A 27,899-nucleotide genomic window follows, 5' to 3' on the forward strand; every position below is an offset into this window, starting at 1 on the left:
GCCGATAAGGGAGCTCAAATATGAATGTTATATTGGAGAAACGCGTTGAAAAGTTGCGGTGTGGTTATTCAAGCATGTATGAATGCTTGGAGATTTTACCTCGTACTTCACAATCTTCCAGTCATATGACGACGAGGAGTCATTAGGTACAGGTATATATCCTGTGTCTTCCTAACTGTGACAGGGCAAGTCCATGTCGCTAAAGTGCTGCCGTCACTGAAGTATCCTGCCGAAACTGTGGCCACCACATTAGACTGACACTGGGCCAACCAGTCCAATAAGCAGAAAAAAGTACCATTTTTAAACTCTTTTGGTGTGACCCGATACAGGTCTGATCCAAAGCCTCCAGATGTGATCACTGGTCCCTAGTACGAAACCAAGCCTCAGCGAGTCTGATTTGATCATCGATTCTGAGTAGATTTGTCCAAAATGCTACAAATCACCTTATTCATTCATCAATATCTAATGAAAAAAACTTTAATTGCAAGGATTTATTAACTTTTGATTGGGTTGTGCTATTTTTAAGGCAGTAAACACCTCTTCCATACAATATCATCTACAGGCACATGAAACAGTATTAGTAAATTACGGAACAAGAAACATTGCCCGATTGAACAAGGCGCTCCAACAGCCTACTATTGTTTTTTTTTTGTGTGCAATACTAAGTTTCCTCATGGCTGTACCTATATAGTCTCTATATTTTATTTATTTATTTGATTGGTGTTCTATCCCTTACTCGGGGATATTTCACTTATATGACGGCGGTCAGCATTATGGAGGAAGAAAACCGGGCAGAGCTCGGAGGAAACCCATAGATGCCCATTCGCAGGTTGCTGACAGACCTTCTCTCTTTCTTTGACTTGTCGCCTACATTCACCCACTTGTAAAATCCGTCGAATTCACAACCAGATTTACCATTTGTTAGTGGCACGTATCACCACAAGGTCCACGCACTGACGTGTTGAAATTCCACATTATTCAATATGTGCAAATTTTTTTGCATCAATATTTTTGCAAAGAAAATGCAGATAGAATGCTTCTGTTTAAATTCATAATGTTAAAGTCCATAAGCTTGGTTTCAACCCCAAGAATTGATTGCCTCCAGTGACGTCATAATTATCAAAAATCAAGTGTCATGCTGAATACTGGTCGGATTTCAGTATGTTTTAACGTATAGGGACATCAGTTACCTAAATTGCTATTGACTTCACTCTGCGCCCTGTATTTGACACTGCCGTCTTTGAAATCAATGTGGTCTACTCGCGGAGACTCCTAGCTCTACTCCTAGGTTGTGTCACTGTGTGAAGTTTGTTCTAACCGCTTGTTGGTGCAGCAATTGTAAAACAAATTACTCTTCACGCCCATTGTAAAGCATGCACTTTGTTTTTTAATGATGATGTCACCTGAGGCACCGAGTTTTTGGTATCGAAACCGAGCTCATGAAGTTTAACATTATGAATTTAAACAGAAGCATTCTATCTGCATTTTCTTTGCAAAAAATATTGAAGTCCAACATATCGAGTGAGTGAGTGAGTACTTGGGGTTTAACGTCGCACTCAACAATTTTTCAGTCATATGACGACGAATCCAACATATCGATGTGTAGGCCTACAGCTTCGAAAGGCAAATTGGTAACGAGTATGATTGATTTTACACACAGCTGAATATAGTTGACAAGTTAAAAGAAGCATGCAGCCTATAAAGCAAAAACGCGTACTTGTTTTCCACAGCTTGGAATAGACTTGTGTAGGCAGGAAATGTAGTGCGATCGCGCGCATTGGCAGTTAAGCCTGCTTCTCAGCTAGAACTGGTGGTCCGTGCTGGCTGTACGAGAACATGACCAACATCGAAATATCATCGCCAGCAATGGTGAAGTTGAAAAGGTCATCCGCCGGGTGTATACGTAAACCAGGCCTTAGTGAACACATTTCAAATTGTGAACTGGTCCACGAAACTTTGCGTAATAAATCTAGACAACGGTAATAACATATCGCCCTCAAGCCTCGAGTTAAGTTGAAATAACTTTGGTTCATTTCATAAAAAAATCCATAAATTATCAATGTCTTGCTGGAAATTTTTGAAGAACACACTTTTTTGATCCTCACGTTACACGAATGTAGACTTAATGATAATGGCATATAACGCCATACTGGCAATATTTCAGCCATATCGTGGCGACCTATGTACAAGGCATTGGACTTGTTTATGTTGGGACAACACATATCTCGAAGTAAGTAATAAAGTTTGGATGGAGGGGAAGAGACTTGCACCAAGTCTTCAAAGCTGAATAGTCTATTGTTCATTCCTGCCTTTGCGATGATGCTTTGTCGACAAACAAGTACAGACTCCTGCCTGCGCATGTGCCGCTGTTTATTCTCGCTTAACACCACTGCCCACACTAGAAAAGGTTGACCTAACCTACGTGTTTAGGCTTAGCCTCATCACTTGTGTCCTCGCGCGGAACTATGTAATCAGCATTCAACAATAAAATTGTTTTAGGTGATGGTTAGAATCATGCTGGGCATGCTATAGATACAGAGAATGCATGTGTATCAAGCATTATTAGAAACAAAGGTTGAGACAGAGACTTCCTGTTTTCTGACATCACTTCCTGCCGTGACCTCAGTGAACTCGGCTTTGTTCCAAGATTTCTGAACAAATTTTGCTAGTGGTGGCAGTGATTTATTTATTTAATTGATTGGTGTTTTACGCCGTACTCAAGAATATTTCACTTATACGACGGCGGCCAGCATTATGGTGGGAGAAAACCGGGCACAGCCCGGGGGAAACCCACGACCATCCGCAGGTTGCTGCCGGACCTTCCCACTTACGGCCGGAGAGGAATGCATGCCCAGCATAGAGGAAGCCAGCATGAGCTGGACTTGAACTCACAGCGACCGCATTGGTGAGAGGCTTCTGGGTCATTACGCTGCGCTAGCCGACTGAGCCACGGAGGCCCCATGGCGGCAGTGATGTAAAGCGAACAGAACGACGCAAGCGCTGTAAGGAGTATGAAACTGGTAACGTATTTGGTGCATTGCAGGAAAACAATGGTCAATTCAGTTAATCGTGACATATGCTACAAATGCTGTTGCAAGAACACAAACTCCTTATAACAAATACTATAATTCAAGAAATTAACAAAAAACACCAGTTTGACACATCAGGTTTTCTATTTGTTAATTGTTTCAATTCTCCAGTGTTTCACATGTTCTTGCGCCTTATATAGTTCCCAGTGAGAGAAGTTAAAAAAAAAAAAGAAAAAAAAAAGAAAATCAGGTCTGAACAACTCCCCTCAAGATTTTTTTTTAATTTGGCCGCTAATATACCTGGAAACGTCACAAAGGAATCCAAATTCGTCAACATGTATTAGGGAGATGATAAAGTTGCCAAGACATAATTTTTTTCAAGTGGTAAATACAAGGCAAAAAACACAAGCGTAACAAGTTTCCTTCCTTTAAAAAACAAAAAACCTTCGTGGTGTTAAAAAGTTTCGAAATCTGTTTAATGGAGAGATTTTCTCCACGCTGCTCTTTGAAGTGGTCTCGCTGAACTAAGAATAGGGGTACACTGTCAGGTCAGTGTAACAGGAATCTATGATACTTTTGTTGGAGAGATTGCTGAGCAAGTCAACCAGTGACTGTTCAGGCCATTAAATGACCATCACTTGTAATTTTGAAATGAGGGCGGCCATCGCTTTGAAAACATGGACCAATACATTTGTCAGACTGAAAGTACATGGCCCAGACGCGTTTTACCAAATCTTAATTCGTGCCTGGCATAACGTTTGAACCCTGTATGAATGTCCAATGTCTATCCTTTAAAGGTTTAGGTTTATGGCACTACTAAGTGTAGTGTAGTTAAGGACGACTTGTATCCCTAGCCTCTTTACAAGTAGTTCAACCTGACCTTTGCCATTTATTACAAGAGTTCATCGACAGGGCGTATGAAACACACTTCCTCAGTATGCAACACTCCAATAAAAGTTAGAATAGTAGTTTACCCAAAAATGAATTCAAGGCTCATTTCGTTTAGTATTATTTTCCAAAGGAATGACTGACTAGCTTCTGCAAGTCACGGATTTCACTTAATCAGAAAAAGTGTGAAAATTTTTTCGCCAGATAAAACCATTACCAGAGACTACGCGGAATAATGCGAAAGTACGTAGATAAGTGTGCCAGACCAGCGTTAGCATTTGACCGGAAGATTTGGGTTATATGTCTTCTTGTAGCTTGCTTTTTAACGATGATTTCGTGGTTTCCGTATTAAGACAACGCAGTACAACTATCGCGAAGGTTTTCAGCTAGCGCTATGTAACTAATGGAGCTTGGCCGACCAAACCTATGGCGATCATTCAAAATACCAGGAGCCGTAAATCTTGTACAAAACTTCTCAGGGAGATCTGCAACTATAAAGGGAGCGTGTAACTGCTGTCTAAGCTAAGTCAAGTCTTTGGAGCTGGAAAATATTGATATACCAAACAGTATGCTGTTAACCACGCATGGATCTATATGTGCATGTTTTCGTGAAAATCACTTCAGTTGGACGATGTTGCAAATGCCAATTACTAATAATGATTTACTGTTGAATCACAAAAAGCGGATTAATGCAATATGTAAACATGGCACGACGTCATCTTTGTTCAGATTAGATTGAATTACAGCCTTGGAGCAAACTGTCGAGCAAGCGTTGTACAGTCCATTTGTATACAAGCAGGAACCAGTGGCGCACCTCTTGGAGAATGCGGCCATCACATGCTGGGTTAAAGGTAGTTCACTAGGAAGAACAGGTGACACTGGACGCTGTACTTACACGAACACAGAAAACTAACATTGTGTAAAACTCAATGACTATCTATATATCTGTACATATACAACATGGTTTTGTATATAAGCTGTCTTTTAATACACTATTTCAGCTTACAGCCGAAGAGGCACAGTCCTGTCTGTGTTTTATTTCTGAATGTTATTGAGGGCCGTCACACTATTCATTTGGGCAATCACAGTATCCGTATGGGCCATCACAGTATCGCACACGGTAGTACACCATCTAGTCACTGGGTCTGTCAACACTTGTATTGCAATCTTCACAGTTTTCACATTATTTTAATCTTCCACCACAATCTAATTCAGCAGCCAAATGATTATCAGCAAAGTCTGGCCTGGTAACAGTTTTAGACACAATCCCGCTCAAGGACTTTCACTTTCGTTTTCTCAACCAGAGATATACACTATAACCCAAAACATGAGCGTCTGCTCTCCTGTTTCACACAAATCCTAGCTCTGCCATGCATCATTTTCTTTCCTCATCTCAAACCGCTCTGTTGAATTGCCAATAACAGTTCACATCAAATAGCAAAATTCTTACTTCGAAGCCATTCTGTTCTCACATCCATTCTTGAGAATGCGTCCAATAAACTCACTTCACTAATGCACAAGATCAGCCTGTTCTTTCTTTCCCTACCCACCTTAGCTCGACACGTGCTTAGTGTTTAGATAATTGTTTTCAATTCTGAAACCCACTGCCTGCTGAGAAGTTCTTGCCAGCAGAGTGCGCAGGTGACTAACTGTTCAAGTATTATTTTGTCAAACAAGACAAAATTCCCTTTCAGAACAGTGAATTTTCTTGATTCACAGATCACAGTTATAAGAGTCCTGGCATCACATTCCCTGATTTGTCCCTGGATCAAACAGATTCAAACCTTTGTCAAACGTTTTATCTAATCCAAAGCTCGCTTACACAAGGCATTCTTACTCATTCGTCTTTGTATCCCATTCAACTTCACTAATGCACTATTAATCTCATTCAAATTTCCTGGTGCATGTATTTTATCGCACTCACGCATTACCGGTACATTCTAATATTTTACTGACATTACATTATCTCATTGAAATTTACTGGTACACTTATTTTATTCCACTCATACATAACCTTACTGGTATTTTATCTCTTTCAAACATTACATTCTCACTCAAATTTACTAGTACATGTACAGTAATTTATCTCACTCATATGTTACACATTATCTTATTGAAACATACTGGTACTTTAACTCACTCATACATTATCCAATACAAACTTAATGGTATTTAACATCACTGTCACTCATTCACTATATTATCTAAGTTAACCTTACTGGTATTTTAACTCACTGACACTCATACATTACATTATCTCATTTAAGCATACTGGTACTTAAACAAACTCACTCACACATTTTCCCACTTAAGTATCCTGTGCGCTCTCTCAACAGCCCAACTCCTTTAAGCCCATTATTTTACTCCCTCCATGGATCTAAACCTAAGGTGTTTTGACAGCACAGGGTGCCTTCATAGTACCAGGTACAGTACATTTTAATCACAATGACGCCCTTTGTATCTTCAGAGTTGACCCAGGGTATCTGACTAGCTCTTTTCAAGAACGGACGCCCACGCTGGCTTGCTAAAGCTGATCACCGACGCCCTCCAAAATGACAAGCTGTCTATTTCATCCTGTATTGCATTATTCCACTGTAACAATGTACACAGACACTCAAAACCAATATTAGACATTAGACAAACCCTTGATATTAGGTTATTTACAGCACTGTTAAACTCCTTCAGTGTTTTCAAAGTTTGATCACATGTCAGAAAGCAGAACACTGTATATGTGGCTACAGTCTTCCCAAGGAAGCATTCAGGGGTATAGACATGTTTCTGTGCAACACCTCTGTCCCTTGGGGGGTTTTAGCTGCTCTGTTTCCGTGAATGTTGACTTTTATACGTCTTGGGGGGCAGTTCTGGAATACAATTGGCAGTCTTTGGAGGCAACTCGGGGACTGTACAACTTTCCCCGTTAACGTTCAACATAGGGGTGTGGGGAGTGTCACGCTCGGAGTTGCGCCGGGGAAGGGTAGCACTATTTGAGGGCACGAGACGGAGCGGCACGGACACACTATGCGCCCGTGGAAGGGTGCCAGGAATCGAGTCCTTTCTAGGTGGGACAGGAGGAGGGGTGTTGCCATGGTTCCTCGGGGGGAGACGAGGCAGAGAATTATTACTGTCCAGTGAGAATGCTTCCTTCTGCCGAGACGGACGCGGGGGAACAAGTGGGGCCCCTTGAGGAACCCTGGGGGGTGGTTTGAGGGGCTCCATTGGGGGCTCTAGAAGAGGCCACTGACTGGAGTGAGACACCCCAGAAGGCAGCGTCGAGTCCAGCAGATTAGGAGGTTGAGAGCCTGAAACAGAGGCAAAAGTTGATAGGTGCATGTCTTCTTTGAATGGCATTTAGAAAATGGGAAAATAACATGACAAAGGTATACCGACAACAAACTCTTGTTTTTCCTTGGCAAGGTTTTGGTGTAGGTACTAACATCGTATATGCCTAATAACAGTTTATTATTAGTACCTTAATTCTTCAACCTTTTCAACCAATATTCTGAAACATTAAGAGAACTAATTTGCACAACTTCATGAAGTTTGAAACTTTAGTGACACAAATGAATAATTTTTGTAATCATTTTTGTAATAACTCTATGCTTAAATTCATCGAAAAAAATGGGCTTTAGTGGTCAAAAAGGTTTACCGTACCAACAATGAAACACTGTTATTTATCTACAAAATAAATAAATAATATAAATAAAATTAATAATATAATAAATAAATTTATTATCTATCTGCTGGTGGACGTCATTTTAAAAATGATCTATTATAAAGTAGTGGTACTATCATTTTGGGGGATTTAAGCTTTCTCAGTACAAGATATGTTATAGTGCAGAAAAATGGCTCAGAACAGTCCAGGTCTGAACAACCAGTCATCAACAATACATGTCAACTGTGTAGACCACCTAGAGGGAGGCATTGCTGGCCAACTGGCCTCGACGGTTGACATCATGATCACTTTAAGATCAATGGTTCAAAACCCACAGTGTTCTCAGCCAATTTTTCAACACCAGGATCAGCCTTATTCCCAGAATTGAGTAATCCCAAATAATGACAATAATGTTAGACTGACACATGTAGAGGTGATATTTTTTAGTGTGGTATCCCATACTAGTCCTTATTGAATACATGTATCTCAGAAAACCTGCTTGCCTTGAATGTGGCATGTTCCAAAACAAAAAAACCACAACAGGTTTCAATTCTTTTGTTCAAATAAAACATGGAGGTCAATGAAGAAATTAAAAAAATTATTGCGTCTATTGGTTGATGATTTAAGATTTCTGTTCTGGCCAATTCTGTTAACCAACTTTTACAAAAAGAACTTTAATATGGCAGTATCATTGTCCCTTTGTACCTGGTGCACCATATGGGGGATTGTTTAAAGGTTAATGTCACCTCAACATAATTTATATCATATCATGACCTTGTTTGCTTGAACCGTGACAATTTTTAGGGCTGTCTCACTGGAATAATAGACTGAAGACACCAGACATAATGTCCTGGCACCCAGTCAAAGTAACAAACACCACCCTGAACCGTAATTGGTCTACCATTTATGCTAAGATCCAAGCCAGAGAACCTAGTATGATTACCAATTTTAAGCATTTTTGCACAGCCATTTTGAACATTTAGATGCATTTAATTTCATGCATTTTTATGCATTCATTTTTAAGCCTCAGCCAAAGAGAAATTGATAAAGGCCAAATCTTGACCCATTATCTAACAGTCATCTGTTTACGTAACAAACACTGACCTGGTGGAATATAGACATTACTAAAGACGCTGTTGTTGGACTCAGAGGATTCTGTTGGGGTGAGGGGGGTGCTGGGGGTGGGAGGGGTTGCGTCATGACTGGAGGAGGGATCGGAATCCTCCTCGTTAATCCGCTGATATCCAAATGGTTTTTGGTCAGGTATTTGAAATGGATGATGGCGTGTTGTACTGTGACGACTAGATGACGGACGAGTACCGGGAGAATCCAAACTGTACTCTCGTTTCCTTGGCTGAAGTATAAAACAATGAACATCAATACAAAACATACCTCCTGTAATTTCACCATTCTTCAGACAATTTATACCACTAAAATCAAAATAAACAGCCACTTTTTTCTTTATTAAGCTACTAAGTTTCCTCTGTTTTGCACAGCAAAAGCTGAACCCTGAAAGCTACCATTTAGGGGCCTAAAACATGGAGTGAAATAACCTGCTTCTGAATCCTTTCCATGACATCATACAATTTGATTTTTTTCTTTGATTGGTGTTTTAAGTCCATACCCAAGAATATTTCACAGCATTATGGTGGGAGGAAACCCAACGGAAACCCACGACCATCCGCAGGTTGCCATCAGACCTTCCCATGTATGGCCAGAGAGAAAGCCAGCATGAGCTGGACTTGAACTCACAGCGACCGCATAGGTGAGAGGCTCGTGGGCCATTACTCTGTGCTAGTGCGCTAACCAACTGAGCCACGGAGACCCCCGGACATCATACAAAGACAAAATATAACTCAAGTTAACACAAAGGGGGTCAAAATCTGATAGCTGTTTATTTATTTGTTTTGATCTGATTGGGCTTTGACTCATTTCACGTCACTTGGCGGCAGAGGAATCCAGGATGAATGAGCTAAACCATTAAACTTTGGCATGCCTCAACTGGCAAACTCTTCCACATATGACGCACAGATATCAATCTGCACACATAAGAATACAAGTTGTCTGCAAATATACTTCATGTAAGATTACTGATCCCTCACATTACTAGATAAAACATGATTTGCTCAAACTTACAAATTTGGCCGCCTGTCTCATTCCCCTGGGCTCTATATCCAGTGAGGCCTGGTACAGGTAATCATTAAAGTCCTTCTCTGACATCTCATCAAGTGGATTCAACCCCTCCAAGAAAGACTATAACCAGAAAAACATATCGTAACTACAACACGTGTACCTTATTACACTGCACCTCATAGTCTTATACCTAACTGAAAGATAAACATCTTCAATAATAAAACCTCTAGCTGCAACAAGTAGCTGTATGGAATTGCGCATGGTTCATTTTTACAGGTGTTTTAAACCATACTCACAAACACTTCTTTTACACAATGGCCGCCAGTGGGAGGTAGTTGTTGTTAAGATAGTAATTACAAATCTTACCCGTATTTCTGGCTCCAATTTGAGGCAGTATGGCTGGTTCTGATATTGCTGAATTTCACCCGTGATTTCCGCGACTTTTCGTCGTTTGCTAAAATTGATGAGACCGTCTGGACGATTCTGAAGAAAATCCGGATTTCCTTCTTCTGTCTTTAAAATATTAGTTAAGTACATACCTGTGGCCAAAGGAAAATAATCAGTTGTATTTAAATAACAAAACTTTAAGACCTACATACAAGAAAACAAGGAAGGCCATGATCCAATAGCTAGTTATAGAAGTGAAATAAAAGGATTTCTTTTGTTCACAAAATTGTTATTTCACATATTAGATAATCACTGTTTTTATTACATTTTGATATTTCACACCCAGAACCGATGACGTTAAAAAAAACAAACACCCAGAGCATACTGGTTCATACCTAGGAACGGCACGCAAGGCGGATTGATCGATCTCAACTTCTCCGTATATTTCTTGAAATGACCAGAATTCAGTTCCTTAGCCTCATCAAAGGCTCTCATCAGTTTATTTGGCACTTTCTGAAACCCACAATGAATATGTAAGTTAATTTCTCTCATTAACCTACTGTACATTAACTAAAGTAAAATATCGAAAATACAATAGTTAGACTAGTAAAGGAGAATTACTTGCAGTATCTCTCCACTTGCATGCTATTTTTCACTTGTGTTTCAACATAACTTTGCGCTGTCACCTTACTATTTATTTATCTGATTGGTGTTTTATGTTGTATTCAAGAATATTTCACTTATACGGTAGCAGCCAGCAGTTATGGTGGAAGGAAACCAGGCAGAGGCCAGTTGGAACCCACACCACCCTCAGCTTGCTGGCGGACCTTCCCATGTAAAACAGGAAAGGAAGCCAGCATGAGCTGGACAAACTCACACTGGTGAAAGGCTAACATTTACCACTAAACCATGAAGGTCCCAGAGTCATCTAACACCATTCGTGCTTATAGCGATGTCTTAATTAAAAGACATATCAAAAACAAGAAAGATTACATCACACTATACTGACACTGGGCTATCCAGTACTTATGTTATCCACTTATGATCAGCATCAAATTCCAAATTCCACTTCAGAATCTTCGGTTGACATCATTCAGGGTATGTCTCCAACTTAACAGATTAGGTGACCTTCAGTTACAGAAACTGCTTTTTTAATCACTGCTGATGACTTCAGATATAAGAATGAAGATAAATATCAGGACTGTGGTGGTGGTGGTGATGACAAACACCAGCAGGAGTTCCCAAGCTGTTTTTAACACTTAACAGTTTGAAAATGTGCACATGACAAAATTAAGGCAGATAACTCACATGAAAGGAATGCTCAAGCCTGTAGACTGGAGCCGAGTTGAGAGCACTGACCACCTCCAGAACCCCATTAAAGTTGTTGAGTTCTTGAAAGACCAGCATGATCTCCATGACCCTGCATATCACCGCCACACGCTCGTCCAGGTTCTCGGACTCAATGATACACCGCTCCATCCAGAATGTGAACTGCGGTGACAAAATGATCAGCATAATGTGAGTATCATGATGTTTTTTGTTTTTTTTTCACAATCTATTCCAGGCCATTCTGTTCATTGGTGGATGAAAATAACGAACCAGGTATATTAGCACAAAGTTAAGTTATTACATAGTGAAAATAAAAGGCAAGTTATTCAACAGTGTAACCTGCAGATGGTCCCAGCCTCTGCCAGGTTTCCTCACACCATAATGCTTGGGGCCATCGTATAAGTGAAATATTTTTAAGAATGGCGTTAAACACCGACCAAATAAGTACATATAAATTCAACAGTATAGAAGTTTAGAGCAAGCTGATCTTAAGGGTCTCCTATAAAATGTTTGGTAGACAGTCATTGAAAACAATGCTGATTTTAAGTGAAGAATTAAACACAAATTATTCGTATCAAAGCTGAAGTCACTACGTTTATGTCAAACCCCAAAAGATAAAATTAAACTGAAGCTCTCTGTCCTTGGATTAAACACATTTAACACTAAACACTAAATATATAACGTACAAATATCTACAAAGAGGAATGAAGAGCACAGTGTTGGGCCTATTGCACTTTGTAACAAAGGTTTTGTCCAGAAACATGCATCATACGCAGTGTATTGTGTACAATGCAGCTGCATTACATGATGCCCATTGAGAAGAACATCTGTTACATATAGATTTATAGAATCTAATTCCAGTAAATCTGGCAACCAAAAAAACCAAAAACAGCACAAACTCCCAGTTGGCCCTTCCTAATACTAAAATATATCATGCTAGCCAGATAAGGGAGACAACTCATGGCCCCTATGGGAGACAGCCATTAACATTTTTACCACTTAGCAAACCAGTGTTAATGGTATGCCAGTTAATTCCTTTCTAAAAAGAAATGTGCATACCATTGTGGAAAAGTGTATCATCTTGAGCAGGTTAGGTGAGGTTTTACTTTTGTCCTTCTTAATCCAAACACAGCCAACAAGCTCGGAGGGTTTCACCGCCCGGTACAGGTCAAACTCCAGTAACGTCACCTGACGAGCTATCTCTATCGGGTGAAGCTGAAAGGCAACACGGAGGAATGAGTTTTACATGAATGCTGGTAACAAGGAAAATGAAAAACTTAAATGTTAACAGGATTCATGACAAGATCAACTGTAAAGATATGTATGGACTAAAACTTATTTGAGAACATGTACATAAAACAAGGTTAAAAGAGCTTGGAAGATATCTACCCATTGCCATACCTCCCCTTAGCCCAGAATAAGCTCTGTTTCACATGGTATACAAATAACTACTATATTTATTTATTTATGTGATTGGTGTTTTATGCTGTACACAAGAATATTCCACTTATACAACGGAGACCAGCATTAATGTGGGAGGAAACCAGGAAGAGCCCGGAAGCAATGCACGACCATCCGCAGGTTGCTGCAAGACCTTCCTATGTACACGGCCAGAGAGGAAGTGAAGTGGACTTGAACTCATATCAACAGCCTTGGTGGCAGGCTCCTGGGTCATTGTGCTGTGCTGGCATGCTAACCCCCTCTCCCATAGCAACCAGTACTGAAGGCAGGGTATACATTGTATCTGTATGAATTAAGTGATGTACGACAATCTTGAAGTTTACTTTTGTGTCTGTGGACCAATCTCTACTTGTGCCGTCTTACCGTCATAAGGTCAAACTGGTCCCGTGTTTGTGCGATGTGCCACTCTATGTTAGGGGGAGGGGTCAGGTAGGTGAACTCAATCTCCGGGCTAGGGCTCTCCGTCTGCCGAAAAACACAACAGCAACATTCTGTACACACAAAGCTATTTCCCTCATTATCCAAAAATATCACAAAAATAGTCAACAATCGAAAACAGACAATGGCATGAGGCCTGGTACTGATGACTGAAATGCACATGATCATTCTAAGCAGTTTTTCAAAGTGTTCAGATGAAAAACTATTATGTCACAATAAACTTAGATTTGGCAGCAAGGCAACCAAAGAGCTTGTCTGTGGGAGACACATGAATGCAAAACTTCAGCTCAATACATAAAGTACTCAAGTCATGAATTTGGTACTTTATGGTCATTCATATGCACCCAGAGCATCAGCCATAGAACACTACCCTTGTGCCATGGTGCTTTATATGCATGTAAGACTTCAGGTCATTTAGTACATGCCTCTGTGACATTCAACTATACAAACAGCTACTGTTCTCTTTTTTTTATTTTCAACTGTGTATGTATTTAACCCAGCCAGAAGTCCATTACCTAGAAGTATGCAACTTTCCTATAGCTAGTCTCCATGGCACTTTTCCTCGATCTCTAACACATTGCAGTGACGTATTTGACCAGCCATGTATTTTTTTTTCTTTCTGTTGCCCAGCAAACATTTGAGAAACGGCTGAGGAATGAAGGGAAAAATGCTCCAAACGCAGTTGCGTTGAAACAGAAAATTACGACAAGGTTTTGTAATCTTTGATAGTGATTGTTTTAGAGTTGTATGGAAACATTAAAATAGTCAGTGAGTTCTTAAATGCATATAAACAATTATTTAATAGCCAAATCGTAGATTCCCCATGATTTAGTTCACAATTTCCACCCAAAAGTTTGGCATATTTCTCCACCATATGGCACAAGCTTCTACAGATGACGCGACATGTATAATGTGCTGTAGGGAAGTTGCATACTTCTAAGCAATGGACTTCTGACTCAGCCAATCAACTCACCCGTCTCTGAATAACCTTGGTGATAGAGTCTGACCACCTCTTCATAGCCTTGCCTTTCACTGTGTTCAGGAAGCTAACCATCTTCTGAAGGAGACTGTTGTCCCGTTCAAAATCATAGTAATGCTGATCAACCCACTGTCTTAACACATTCACTACCCTGTAATACAAAGAAAGATAATGCATTGGAAGTCATATTGGGTTATATACAATGTACCTACATGTATCACCAAGTTCCATATTTCTCACCATATTAGCTGTCTAATTATCAAGCAACAATGAAAGCCCAATGCTACTCTTAACTTTTCAACCTTTTCAACCATTACTGTGAACAATATTTTGAAGAATTCTGAGTGAACTTTATGGTGGAGAGAAAAAATTTGCACAGGTATGAAGCTTGCATCTTTAGTGACACAAAGAAAATCATTTTTAATGGCATCATTTTCATACCTATAATTGTATTCATAACTTTCTCTGAAAAAATGTGCTTAATGAGGTCGAAAAGATTGAAGATTTACAGACACAAACTTATATTTCCTATTATTTGCCAATCTAGTTCCTGATTCAATTCAATTCAATGGATTCATGATTAATTTTTGTAGGATAAATACACTGGAGCTGACATACTGTTTTGTATACCTGAATAAGAGACACTCACCTGAATTGCACCGGTTTAACATACTCTTTGCGGAACCTCTTCAAATCATCTCTTGCCGTTGTACCAGGATCCCCCTGCTCCAGTCCATTAGTCAAAACAGGTGGCTCAGGGATGTCAAATGTGGAATATGTTAAGGAATGAACTCTATAAAAATGTTTGCATAACCGTTTACATATTATTTGGTTCTTATACTACTGCGGCTTCACTCAATTTCTGAAGCACAAAAGGTTTCACTGATCTGAACGCGATAGTTAAAACACTGGTAAATTTCTGCATGTTAAGTAAAAAGGATATCTTTCGCTGAGAAGATCGAGCAGCTCCTGGGGACTGCAGAATGAGCGGAAGGTGGTGAGGAACGTCTTGACAAACTTTGGGTCAGCATACATGTGATAAGTCAGGCGCTCCACAAGCTTAGTGATCGTCCCACCTTTGATCAGAGGACTCTCGATTGACGCGTCTTGGTTGTCCTCAAACACAATGTTTTCATCAGAGTCCTCCTCGGCAAACCTGTATTGGTCAGGAGAAGGTAGACGCAATGGCTGCTGTCGCTCTTCCTCCTTCAATAATGAGTCCAGGGTCCTCTCCAACATACTGCCACATAGAGATGCATAATGTCATACAGCGCTGCAGCCAAGCCATGCCGAAAATTGCTCTTACCACCAGGTTTAATAACTAGTCCATCTTCACTCCTTGGACAGCACAAATCTTTTCTTTTTAGGCAATTCAGAAAGTTAAAAGACAAACCAAATCAAGTTTTTACTGTGGAGAACATTAAGCATTCAGTAGCACTGCTTACAGGAAACAATTCAAGTTTCGGCTGTAGAGAATTCAGTGCCACTCCTAACAGGAAACAATTCAAGTTTCGGCTGTAGAGAATTCAGTGGCGCTCCTAATAGGAAACAATTCAAGTTTCTGCTGTAGAGAATTCAGTGACGCTCCTAATAGGAAACAATTCAAGTTTCTGCTGTAGAGAATTCAGTGCCACTCCTAACAGGAAACAATTCAAGTTTCCACAGTGAAAAATTTTAAGAATTCCGTGACACCCCTAACAGGAAACAATTCAAGTTTCTGCTGTAGAGAATTCAGTGCCACTCCTAACAGGAAACAATTCAAGTTTCCACAGTGAAAAATTTTAAGAATTCCGTGACACCCCTAACAGGAAACAATTCAAGTTTCCACTGTGGAAAATTTTAATGATTTAGTGACACTCCTAACAGGAAACAATTCAAGTTTACACTGTGGACAAACTATAAAAATTCAGTGACACTCCTAACAGGAAACAACTAATAATATCACGTACAAAAATACTAACAATTCAGCAAACAGTGAAAATAAGAAACAACTGATGATGACTGCTTAGTCCAGTTCAGGTCCAAGCTGTGTAACACACTATTCATTCCTGGGATAGTTCCTGTTTTCTGTCATTCTGCTAATTGACCAATGACATGCTACACATGAACTTTGCTTCATGAAAGGGTAATACCTTGGCTTGGTGATATTTCTATACGAGACAAAATGAGGAATAAATAAATATGGCAAGATCTTTCTTCATACAAAATTTTGAGTTTATTCCCGATGTTTGAAAAAAAATCTTACACGTACATTATATAACTTTTGGTTTAAAATACATGTTCTCTCCACTATAAGACTGCAATACAGCTAAAAGGGTTTTAAACCATGACCTTTCATTCAATGATTCATTCACAATGCCTGATGCTTTTCAATAAATCAAACCTACTGCTACAATTTATCTAAAAGTCTTACCTGCGAGTTTGTAATGATATCAAGGCCGCCATCCAGTTACTCTTCTCCTCAGCTGTCTTTGCATACAGGACCACAACAGGGTTGTCTCTCACTTGCAGCTCAAATGCATGCTTTATATCTGAAAACAAACACAAATGTAGATATAAGCATAGGCAACTCATGTATTACGAATTCTACTCACACATCAAACACACTCTTTAATATCAGTTGGGCAAAGCACTGAATTTTCACCAAATAATAATCACATTTCATGAATGTGGCGATTTGCAAAGAGATGTCTCAAAAAGAAAATGTAAAGCCATGAAGATTCTGAAAATGAATAGTGCATTTTAGATTATGTCCATATATGGAAGTTGATTTCCTCTGAGATGATTTGGTAAAGATTTATCTATTCACCTGATTAGAGTTTTACGCTGTACTAAAGAATATTACACTTATATGCCGGTGGCCAGCATTATGGTGGGAGGAAACCGGGCATGGCCCGGAGGAAACCCAGAACCATCCGCAGGTTGGTGGCAGACACGGAGCTGGACTTGAACTGTCAGCAAGTGCATCAAGGAGTGAGAAGCTCCTGAATGTTTGTTCTGCCCTAGAACGCTAATCAATATGCCAGGGAGGCTTCCTAATTTGGTAAAGAAGAACTGAAGTTAACAAATGCAATGTACGAAAAACCTGGCAAATGACCTTTTTCTGGTGAAATCTTTAACAGGTTATTTGCCATAATCTAGATGATAGGATTTAGCTTAAAACTATCACCTTCTTGATCTTCTCGGTCTGTGATGTCTAACTTCCTCACAAAGTACTTCTCTTTGAGCTTGAACTCGGCCACAGGTCCTGTGACGGAGGAGCGCTTGACGTTCTGCTTACACAAGATGATCAGGCTGTCAAACAGGAACACATGACGTTCCATTGACCGTCTGCCCATGTGCTTCATCAATACACCCTCTAAAAATCCAAGCAAACATATGCGATGAAAACATGGACAACAGTGAAGAAAGTAGGCAAAACATTCATCTATATCCTGCAATATTTCTGGTAAGTTAAAATCTGTAGTAACAACATTAATATCACATGAAGTAAAACCATACTGTACACCTTGGACATCATCATGGTTGAAAATTAAGACTTTCCGACAGAAACAGAGATATGTAAGGAAAACGACTAAACATGCACAAGATTCAAGTCAGCTTAAATTCTTTGACAAGATCAAGTGAAAATGACAATTTAAGCAGAAGTCGTGAAAAGTTACCCATGATAAACTCGCTGCAGCTCTGCCAGATGTCCTTCCCCTCCCAGCCATCTATACTCTTCTGTAACTCTGTCATCTTGGCCATTGCAGCCTTACGGCCAGTCCGACTCTGAAGTCTTAATGATGTCTCCCTGCCAACCAGTAAACAATGAATGTCAAGCAGAAAATATTTAATGTCAACCAGTAAATATTTCACGTCCACCAGTAAACAATGAATGGCAAGCAGTAAATACTGAATGTCAACCAGTAAACACTGAATGCCAAGCAGCAAGCACTGAATGTAAACCAGTAAAACACTGAATGCCAAGCAGTAAGAACTGAGTGTAAAACAGTGAACACTTGTCTAAATCTAAATTTATTTTTCTCACCAGGGTCTCCTCTTGGGTAAATTGCCACTGAACTCTTTCTCCAGTGATGATTTCAACTTTAGCAGCACTCCGCTGGTCTGACTTAAAAACTCTCTATCCTCCTCAGTCGGACTGGTGTCAACTAACACCTGTAAAAACAGTGAGACATCAGAAGCAGCTCTTGTCACACCAGATAATACAATATGGTACTTGAAAACATACCACTACTTGAAGATACCTGAAGATAGACCCAATTTATGCAACATACCCTAACTTCTCAAACTTTTCCATACGAAACTTTCAGTGCAATTTATTCACATTTCTAATTTGATTTTGGAGACAAAACATTGTAGGTTGAATTAACTTGTTTCAGGTCTTTAAAAAAAGTATAATTTTATCACTCAACACAGAACAATGCCTTCAGAATATGCTGGAATGAACACCTTGCAAACATGCGAAAAGGTTGAAGAATTACAATAAAACCTTTTCCTACAAGAGTGGTACATCACAGAGGAAGATCAGCACCTGTGTTACACAATCCAATCATTTCACCCTGCAGACATGAACATTTATTTATACATTCATTTCATTATTGTCTATAAATACAACACTCAAGAACTTTTCACTTATATAATAGCGGTAGAAAACAAGTATTTATTAATGCATACAAGACTGCACAGTTGATGGCTTATTTGCACCAAGGCTCAATAAATTATGTCAGTAGGACAACCTAAAAATTCCCTCTCACTGACTGGGATTGAACTCCAACTTTCTTCTACCTAACAATACATGTACAACAAGAACATTTACTATTAAACTCAATACTTTAGCTGGGGTTTCACAAAATAATGCTTATAAAATGTCCTGTTTAAACTTAAAATACTTTGATTTAGCCACAAACTATCCCAACTTATTACTGGTTCACCTTAACACTTACCTTCAGTATTTCAAAATAATGGAGACAGTGGTAAATGGGACCCAGTAATAGCTTTGGTAACACATACTTTATAGCCTCTTTGAATCCAGGGCCAAACTTATGCTACAACAACAGAATTGTCATTATTGTCAACATTGTGCTAATGTTTTTTGGGCAAAATAATCAAATATCTTAACAAATGACAGATAACGAATTATATCTGTCTGATGCTACTGATACATTGTTTTTTTGTTTTAGTCCATTCTTTTAAAAACAAAATGCAGGACACTTACGGAATACTTCTCAAAAGCAAACATATGGAGTATTTACAATTCTTGGTAATAAACAGTGAAGAACAGTAGCATCAGCACAGCTGGAGAGAGATTTGTATGAGCTAAGAGAGCTCCAACTGTACACATTTGATAACGTATTTATTACACACACTAGTAAATACGCAAATATTCAAATTTTCAACAACAAACACTGTCTCATCCTAAAGGTGAGAGCTGTAGCTAAGCTTTAGCCTTAAATACCATGAAGTTTCTAGCAAGACACAACACAAAGATTGCAGTACCTGGATCATTGCGTTGACATCGTCTCTCCGCACAAGTGTGTTCAGTCTGTCACGACCATTTGGTTTCACAATATCCTCAACGTAAGTCTCGTAGACATCAAACTCCTGGGCCTGTCAATAAAATGTGGATTTAAAGACAAATCAATAACAACCCACAGCAAATGACAATTTGTTACATAATCATTTTTTTTTGTTTTTGTATTTTTCTTGTATCTTTCTTCTGTTAATGTCAGGTCAGTTTTCATGAAACAACTTTAGGATTCACCTGATTACAACTATATGTATATATATATATATAGATGTATCAGACTGAACTCCCGTGTGTGGAGACACCATTCACATGTTTATAGGTCACTTATTTGGCAAAACTTCAGAAAAATGAGTGGGTATATATATATATATAAAGATTATCATAACAGTGTGTGATCTGCACTGATGTAACAGCTCAAGATGTCTGACATCGGCCTGTTGTGTCTGTTAAAATGAAGACATTCTTCACACATTTAATGCTGCTGTTGTACTTTTACATCACCCCAAATTCCAATGTTAGTTCACGGATTTCCACAGTAGAGGGCACTTTAAATGTAAACATTGAAAGTAGTCCTGTTTTCCAGAGGATGCATATATGAACCATCCTATACAGAAAAATATATTTATTTATTTATTTGATTGGTGATTTCCGCCATACTCAAGAATATTTCACTTATACAACGGCAGCCAGCATTATGGTGGGTGGAAGCCATGCAGAGCCCAGAGGAAACCAGCTTGAGCTGGACTTGAACTCACAGCGACTGTATTGGTGAGAGGCTCCTGGGTCGTTACGCTGTGCTAGCGCGCTAACCAACTGAGCTACGGAGGCGTCCACTGGATGCCTGTGTATCAGGGCCATAGGTATATGTTAACTAAAATTATCAACATGTTCTCTGCCATCAACATCCATTTATCATGACCATGTTGATAAACTGGATGGTAAACAACCTCATATTACTTAAAAGTCTGAGTTCCACCTGCAGAAAGTATGAAAGATTATCAGGGGTTAACAAGGCTCACCTCAATCATCTCCATGAAGCAGGTCCCTATCAGCGGCACCTCATTCTCTCCTGTCGCCTCCACCTGATCCTCTATAGAACTGAGCAAGTTTATTGTGCACTCCAGTACACCCAAAATACTACTGAAAATCACCTCCAAATCCTGAACACACACAAAAAAAAAGCACACCATTGTTACTGGAAACAGAAACCTGGCAAAGCAATTAGGATCATTCTGTCAACAAAGCATGGTGCATGACATGACAGTTTTTAACTGTGCTCCTGACATCATTAATATGAACTTCTCCACGCAAAATTTATTTATTTATTTATTTGATTGTTGTTTTACGCCGTACTCAAGAATATTTCACTTATACGACGGTCGCCAACATTATGGTGGGTGGAAACCGGGCACAGCCCGGGGGAAACCCACGACCATCCGCAGGTTGCTGCAAGACCACATGCGGCCGGAGAGGAAGCCAGCATGAGCTGGACTTGAACTCACAGTGACCGCATTGGTGAGAGGCTCCTGGGTCATTATGCTGCGCTAGCGCGCTAACCAACTGAGCCACGGAGGCCCCCACTCTCCACCCAAAATATTTATGTGTCAAACATAATTTGTTTGAGTCATAACATACTTTGACATCCAAATAATCAATTTCACAAAAATTCCTTATCAATTATGCTGCATAACTATACTAGAGCATACAAGGTCAAAAAAGGTCAACATTCTACAAGAATATTTGAAGTTATTTTAGCATGGGACTTCAATTATTTATTTAACTGTTATTTAATGTCAAATCCAAATTTTTTCACTTATATGTTGTCTACTAGTTTCATGAATGCAGGCAACCTGAGTGCCTAGGGTAAGTCATGGAGCCATTACACTTTGTCTTGAATATACTTACTTTACTTCTGGGAAAGAGCTTAGCAAAAGGGTCTCTGAACACTTTGATAATCATATTGAGATCTCTGATATACTGGGCCTCTTCCAGTATGAAGTCCTTCACAATACTTTCATAAGTCAATGACTTTCTGTGTGCAGGCTCATCCTCTAGGCTTAATGACACCTCTTCATCTTGGAAGAACATATCCATTAGCACCTGTAAAAACAAAGAATGAGAATTACAACCGCTGCTCCAAACCATCATAAGTCAGTTACCCATATTTTAGTAGCCTACACTTATGAGACAGACCTTAAAGGCGAAGAAAGACTAAGATAAAGTATTTATGAAAGACCATAAACATTTCCAAGGAAAATAATTTGATTTTTTTTTTTTTAGAATTTTTCTACCTGACAAAAATGCATTTAAAACACAGGATTCTATGGTGGTCTGTTCTGACCTAGAGGGATAACTGATGTCACAGCAATACTTCTGGCTTGGAATAGTTCGTTTCACAGTCCATTTGTTGACTGCGTTTATAGCTCTTAATGAAGACGCATTTTGAATGATGAAATACAACAATCTATGTGTGTTCTTCAACCTTTACAACCGCTCCTGCAACCAATATTTTTAACCATTCTGAGAGAACTATGAGGTGTAGAGAAATAATTTGGACAGCTTTATGAAGCTTGCATCTTTAATGACACAAACAAATTGTTTTTAGCGCCATTTTCATAACTGTACACATAAATTCATCTGAAAATCAGTGCTTTAGTGGTTGAAAAAAGTTGAAGATTAACAACATATGACGCCCACAGTGAACAGAGTGAACCTCTTTCATGCAACAGGGACATGGATACAAGCCCAATTGACTTTTGGCCTGTTTTAATACATGAATACTACATTACCAGAAGTAGGAAAGAAAATTAAAATACACTGTCTGGGCCCCAATTTAGGGCAGGAAATGTTCACCAGTTGTATTTTTTCATTCCCTTGGAAGAGCAGTAAATACAACACTAACAAAACTCAATGTTTTGATAGTCTCTTCAAGGATTTTGGATTCTTCAACGAAATGTTATATCATTCTTAATACACATTAGTAAACTCTGGTGTCCTTATACTGATATACTGTTATACAACTGACTTACCTTATCAGCACACATGGCCACCCTGATATCCTGACAGGATATTTCACTGTGCTTGATATTCTTCACATAGTTCCCTGTCAGCTGAAGTGAGCATCAACAACAAACTCTTAAGTTCAATAAGTTATCAGAGAAACATCAAATTTTTGGAGCAACATTATAATGATTTTAACACAGTAAAGAAAAATGCCACTAAATTCCCAAATGTTGGGGTAACTGGGGGAATTTTTTTCTTTGGCAAGGGTTTCCACAACAATGGCAGAAGACGACAAGCTAAATTACCATCGTGACAGTTTGTCAATTGTGCAAGTTTCACAAAAGGGAGACAATTCATCTTAACAGGGGAGATAACCCTTCACAGTTCTATATGTGCTGTTTTTAAGTCCCTCCAACCTACCCGTTGCAATTATTAGGTTCTGTGAGACTTATGGATTCACTGATCTAAAAGATGGGTTCTTCTGTTAAATCAAATTGAAACAAACTACAGCATAAGCTTGATAAATCTTTAAATACCAGAGATAATGAATCTCCTCTTAAATTGATCTTAAAGTTGCTGACATGCCTACACATTGATGAAATAGTTGTGAGATTATTTGTTATACACCAAATGCACATGTGAATGATAGTGAGCACTCACCTTGAGGATATCTGCAGCAATATACTCCAGTACAGCAATGATGTACATCGATACCTGAGATTCTATCTTATAACCCAGCACATCCTGGTGGGCAATCGAAAATACATCACATTTAACTCAACAGACACTCCACACACCATGTCAGTGTAGCTTATCTGTACAACTACGTCAAAACATTGGTGCTACAGTATTACAAAACCAGGTCAGTTGCACAATCCTCTATGCTAGGCAACGGTGTAATATTTAAAGTTTGGAAATGACACAAAAACAAAATCTAGTACTCTTAATATCAGCAATACCATCAGTTAATACAAAACAGACTCTATTACAGGAGTGTGAATTTTCCTTGGTAAAACCTAATGTAGGTCTCCTCAAAGTTACAAAAGGTAACTCACTGTGTTAAACATGAAAAAAAATGTAACAGATTGCACAAAATTTTGACATATACTCTCATTGGTGAGAGGCCCCCTAAGTAAATGTGCTGCACCATGCAGGTCTACTAGGCATTCTCCATTCATTCATTCACATGCCTGTTATCATATCAGGTAAGATACAACATTATAATACCTTCACTAGCAGGGTGTGTATTTTTTCCACAGGCAGGACCAGTGGTGATTTCTTCTTGCCCTTCTCCAGGGCTGCTTGGGCATCCCGGATAGCCCACTCGTCAATGGGCTCTGGGAAGGTTTTCTTCACCCGATCTTCCACATCCTGTACAATATGTGGCTGCGTGGAACACAGCATGCCCAGTAGGCGCAGGATCAGCCCTTCCACATACTCCAGTGCATCTTCCCGCGCTGCCAGAGATGGGTGCACCTGCCTCTGAACCTGACATCAACCAAAAGAAAACAAGCATTAGGATAGTGGAGAATCTACATGCAAAAACCTGCTAAACCTTATCACTAGCTCTGAAACACTCACTTTAAAATTTTAATTTCAAGCTAAATTTCTGTTATAAAAATACATAAGGCCACTGCTTGACTGTTGCATAATTAACTATACAATGTCACTCACAGTCACAGGCTATACTGCACAAATCAAAATCTGATTGAAGATGGAGCGCACACTTTAGACAGAATCATAATATGGTAATCTCAGCTGGTTTCACTGTCCATATAAGATTTAGCCTGTACATTCTCTACCAGATTTAATTGCCTCAACATCATAAATGCATCTAATGATGCCTCGTGTCAACATATGGTGTATTCTAGTTAAAAAAAAAACAACAAACCAGCTAACAAAACCTACACAAGACATGACAAAATGCATTTGTTATTAAGCACTATATACCTACATGCATGGTAATTAATAAAGTGACTTATTAATGCACACTAAATTCCTAACAGATGAGCCTAAAATATTAACATAATCTGACACAGACACTTACTCAGCCAATGAGCTACTTATAGATTCCATCAAGCTTGCATACATTTGCTATTTATTGACACTATAATATCTACCAATTATTATTAATTAATTGTATTTATTCATTAATTTGATTGAAGTTTAAAGTCATACTCAAGAATATACTTGAAGCAATCAAATACAACAAGTATACTTCATTTTACTTCTCAAATAGGATTTGATGTAACCTACCTATGTATGACTTAAATGCACAAAACCATGTGCATAATATCTTGCTGTATCATGGCCTGGGGCCAATACTGCTACACCAGCAACGTGCATGAAGAAGGAAATACCTACATATATTAGTATATAATGTATTCCCAGTACCACTTGTTTACCGCGACAAGAACATGAAGCATTGGTAATGAGACTGGGTGGAATGTGTTGATAAAACACAGGAATGTAGTTTATGTTATGCACGTGTTAACTCTTCATATCACACATAGTTCATAGGTAAATGTAACATGGCTGGAAGTTGCCCACAGTTTGCATGGATAAGAACACCTTTGAGTTAAAATATATCTGACTTATACATGAATCAATGTATTGTATCTTACATCCATTAATTATCTATAGAGATGTTTAATGTTATAATCCAGTCCAGGTTACTGACCCAATCTGGTGGAATGGTAAAAAGTGTTAACGTTTAATGTGGCAACCACTGATTAGTTTCATGTAACAGAGTATAAGTGTAGATCTGAAGAATGTCAAGACTTTGGGTCATTTTGGTCAATCTATATTTCTACATACATGTACAATTATGCAATCATTTCCAGACCATGTACATGTAGGTGGTATAAATGTATGTCGCAAAGTTGTAATATGAATTTATCAAAATGAAAGCCTTGACTTTTTTGTGAGTTATATTTATACTATGATAGTGTGGCATCTCACATGTCAAATAGGAGTTTAAATACATTCTTCTCCAAATGTTTTTTTTGTTTATGTGAGAGAAATATTAGATTAAACTGAAAGACGAGTCGTGGCCATTTATCTTTGAGTTGTTTAACACTTACTTCTTCCACTATTTGCTATTAACATCAGCTTCATCTTTATGCCTTGAAAAATGAAACCTCATTCACTTAGGTCTGATACACAGGCATATTCTGTCCATAACTACTAAACACTGGAGGTTGCACTTTCACTTGTGATTTTAGTGAACAGGAATGTAATGTAATTCTTTAACCTTTTCACCTGTTAGCATGGTGTTTATTCAAGCACATTGTGATGACGTTATTCTCTGTGGACTGATAAAATAATAATTTTTGTAAAGCCCTGAAATTGGTCATTGTAGTTCTGTCACCAAAATTAAACCAAAAATGTGCATAAAATGCACTGAAAGTTGTTCTTTTATCTGTGAAAATGTTGAGGAATTAGGGTAATAAACAATGCTAGGCTGCTAGGCAGTGATATACAACCTTTCATTTCCTTGTAACTGTTAATGAATAGTAATTTCTTTAGAACACTGATGTTGGGGAAATGGCATATTTCTATTGGCTTCCGATACAAATACACACTGTGCAATGTCAACTTTAGATTTCCTGTAGATATCAAACATCTCTGGATACTTTCATACATTTTATCCCTGTTTCACAAAGTTTCTGTATCCTGCTAGATTTTAATATTTCTGCACTATTCTTATCATTTTTATTTAACTTAGGTGCAATAACCCTGGAAAATAAATTTAATCCATGTGTGAAAAATAAATCATTCAAGAGAAAGTCATATTTCACCAAAGATAACTTAAACATGGTATTAAGACAGACTGATGTTTGGATTTCACAGATGACAACTGATGCACCAGTGATGCCTTGGTCCAGAAAAATAATTTGACAATATACACAATGCATACTATGGAATACACAGCAAATAAAGACAATGTCAAAATAGCTGTAATATTAGCAGGCCAATACAGAAATAATCGTGAAGACTACTATAGTACAAAAAGTCACTGAACCAAGTGAATGTTAGAAGTGAAAGTCTAAATAACATGCCATTTCACCACATATTGCGAAGTGTTATATAGCAAACTTTGACTGAGGCCTCCAAAGTAGAGGTATTGTAATTTGAGATTAACAAATTAAACTAAATACAAGAAAACAGTGATTCCAGTCTAACAACTAGCCGTTTCCATAACGGTGCAGTTCGTGACGGAGCTGTTACACTGGATTGTTATTTCAACAACTCAAGTCTGTCAGAGCCCGTACTACAGTCTACACAGCACAGTGCGCACTTACCTTCTGCAGGGATGCAACAAAAATGCCCTTCCACTTCGACGCATTTTCCGAGTCATTCAGCAAGGACAGTTGTGAACTATCGCTGGCTCCACTGAGAGGAAACATGCCTTCTGTGGTGCTACAGCTAGCTGGTAATCGTAATCTTAGCTAAGTTTTAGTCGTCCAAGTGATGGTACAGCATCCTCAGCCATGATGATTCTCTTGGCACCCCTTTGACCTTGGTTTGGAACAAGAACCGAACGTCTGCATCAAGCTTCCACTGGTTTTGCTGTTCTTACAACATTTAGATATCGCTCTACAAGTTAGCTGCACCCTCACATGACTGATTTGAATCAAATATACAAAATCTCGACCACAGAATTCGCCCTAAAACTGCCTTCCGCATTTGATACCACAACAGGAAGCAGATAAACTTATCTCCTGCGCATGCGCACAATCATCTTGGCTGTCATTTATTAGTCTCGGTACGGGCTACCACGTGTCCTGACTCGTCTTGTCAAATGGCAACAATATGAAACGCTGTAGTGTATGGGCAACATGTTGTAGAGGTATAGCATTGTTCTGTGCCGAAAATAACTTCCATTACAACTCCAACGCATCACGTACTTGAAATTTTCTTCAGGGCGATGTAATTTCATACATTAAACAAAGATTTGCAGTTAAGTGAAAGAAATCGAAAAATAAAGTAATTAGGGTTCATCAGACGGATAAAAGGTATGCGTGAATTTTTTAAATTTATTTCCTTAGATTTTTGCATCAGAGTTAA

At 38.8% G+C, this 27,899-nt stretch overlaps 1 protein-coding gene across 1 annotated transcript; it reads right to left on the minus strand.

Moving 5' to 3' along the window:
• Positions 1-3,281: 3,281 nt before the first annotated feature.
• LOC135466613 (son of sevenless homolog 1-like) lies at positions 3,282-27,502 on the minus strand. The gene is made up of 23 exons (XM_064744192.1): positions 27,134-27,502; positions 24,057-24,317; positions 23,490-23,573; positions 22,856-22,936; positions 21,732-21,926; positions 20,846-20,986; positions 19,796-19,906; positions 19,243-19,344; positions 18,327-18,454; positions 17,959-18,089; positions 17,466-17,654; positions 16,710-16,827; positions 15,238-15,536; positions 14,946-15,063; positions 14,291-14,447; positions 13,243-13,344; positions 12,478-12,633; positions 11,398-11,580; positions 10,485-10,602; positions 10,069-10,241; positions 9,706-9,822; positions 8,674-8,923; positions 3,282-7,216 (listed from the first exon to the last, which is right to left on the minus strand). The coding sequence occupies exons 1-23, from the start codon at positions 27,236-27,238 to the stop codon at positions 6,726-6,728; spliced, it is 3,810 nt and encodes a 1,269-aa protein (XP_064600262.1). The 5' UTR covers positions 27,239-27,502; the 3' UTR covers positions 3,282-6,725.
• Between the last annotated feature and the right edge of the window lie 397 nt (positions 27,503-27,899).

Source organism: Liolophura sinensis, chromosome 6 (assembly GCF_032854445.1).
Source record: "Liolophura sinensis isolate JHLJ2023 chromosome 6, CUHK_Ljap_v2, whole genome shotgun sequence".
Lineage (NCBI taxonomy): Eukaryota > Metazoa > Mollusca > Polyplacophora > Chitonida > Chitonidae > Liolophura > Liolophura sinensis.

Bases quoted from the DNA above. Each gene is read 5' to 3' on its own strand.
- LOC135466613 (XM_064744192.1), bottom strand. From the start codon at position 27,238: ATGTTTCCTCTCAGTGGAGCCAGCGATAGTTCACAACTGTCCTTGCTG. The intron at 20,987-21,731 runs GTAAGTATATTC...GTGTGTGTTCAG, and splicing joins AGCTCTTTCCCAGAAGTAAA to GATTTGGAGGTGATTTTCAG. The intron at 15,064-15,237 runs ATCCTTTTTACT...CATATTCCACAT, and splicing joins CGATCTTCTCAGCGAAAGAT to TTGACATCCCTGAGCCACCT.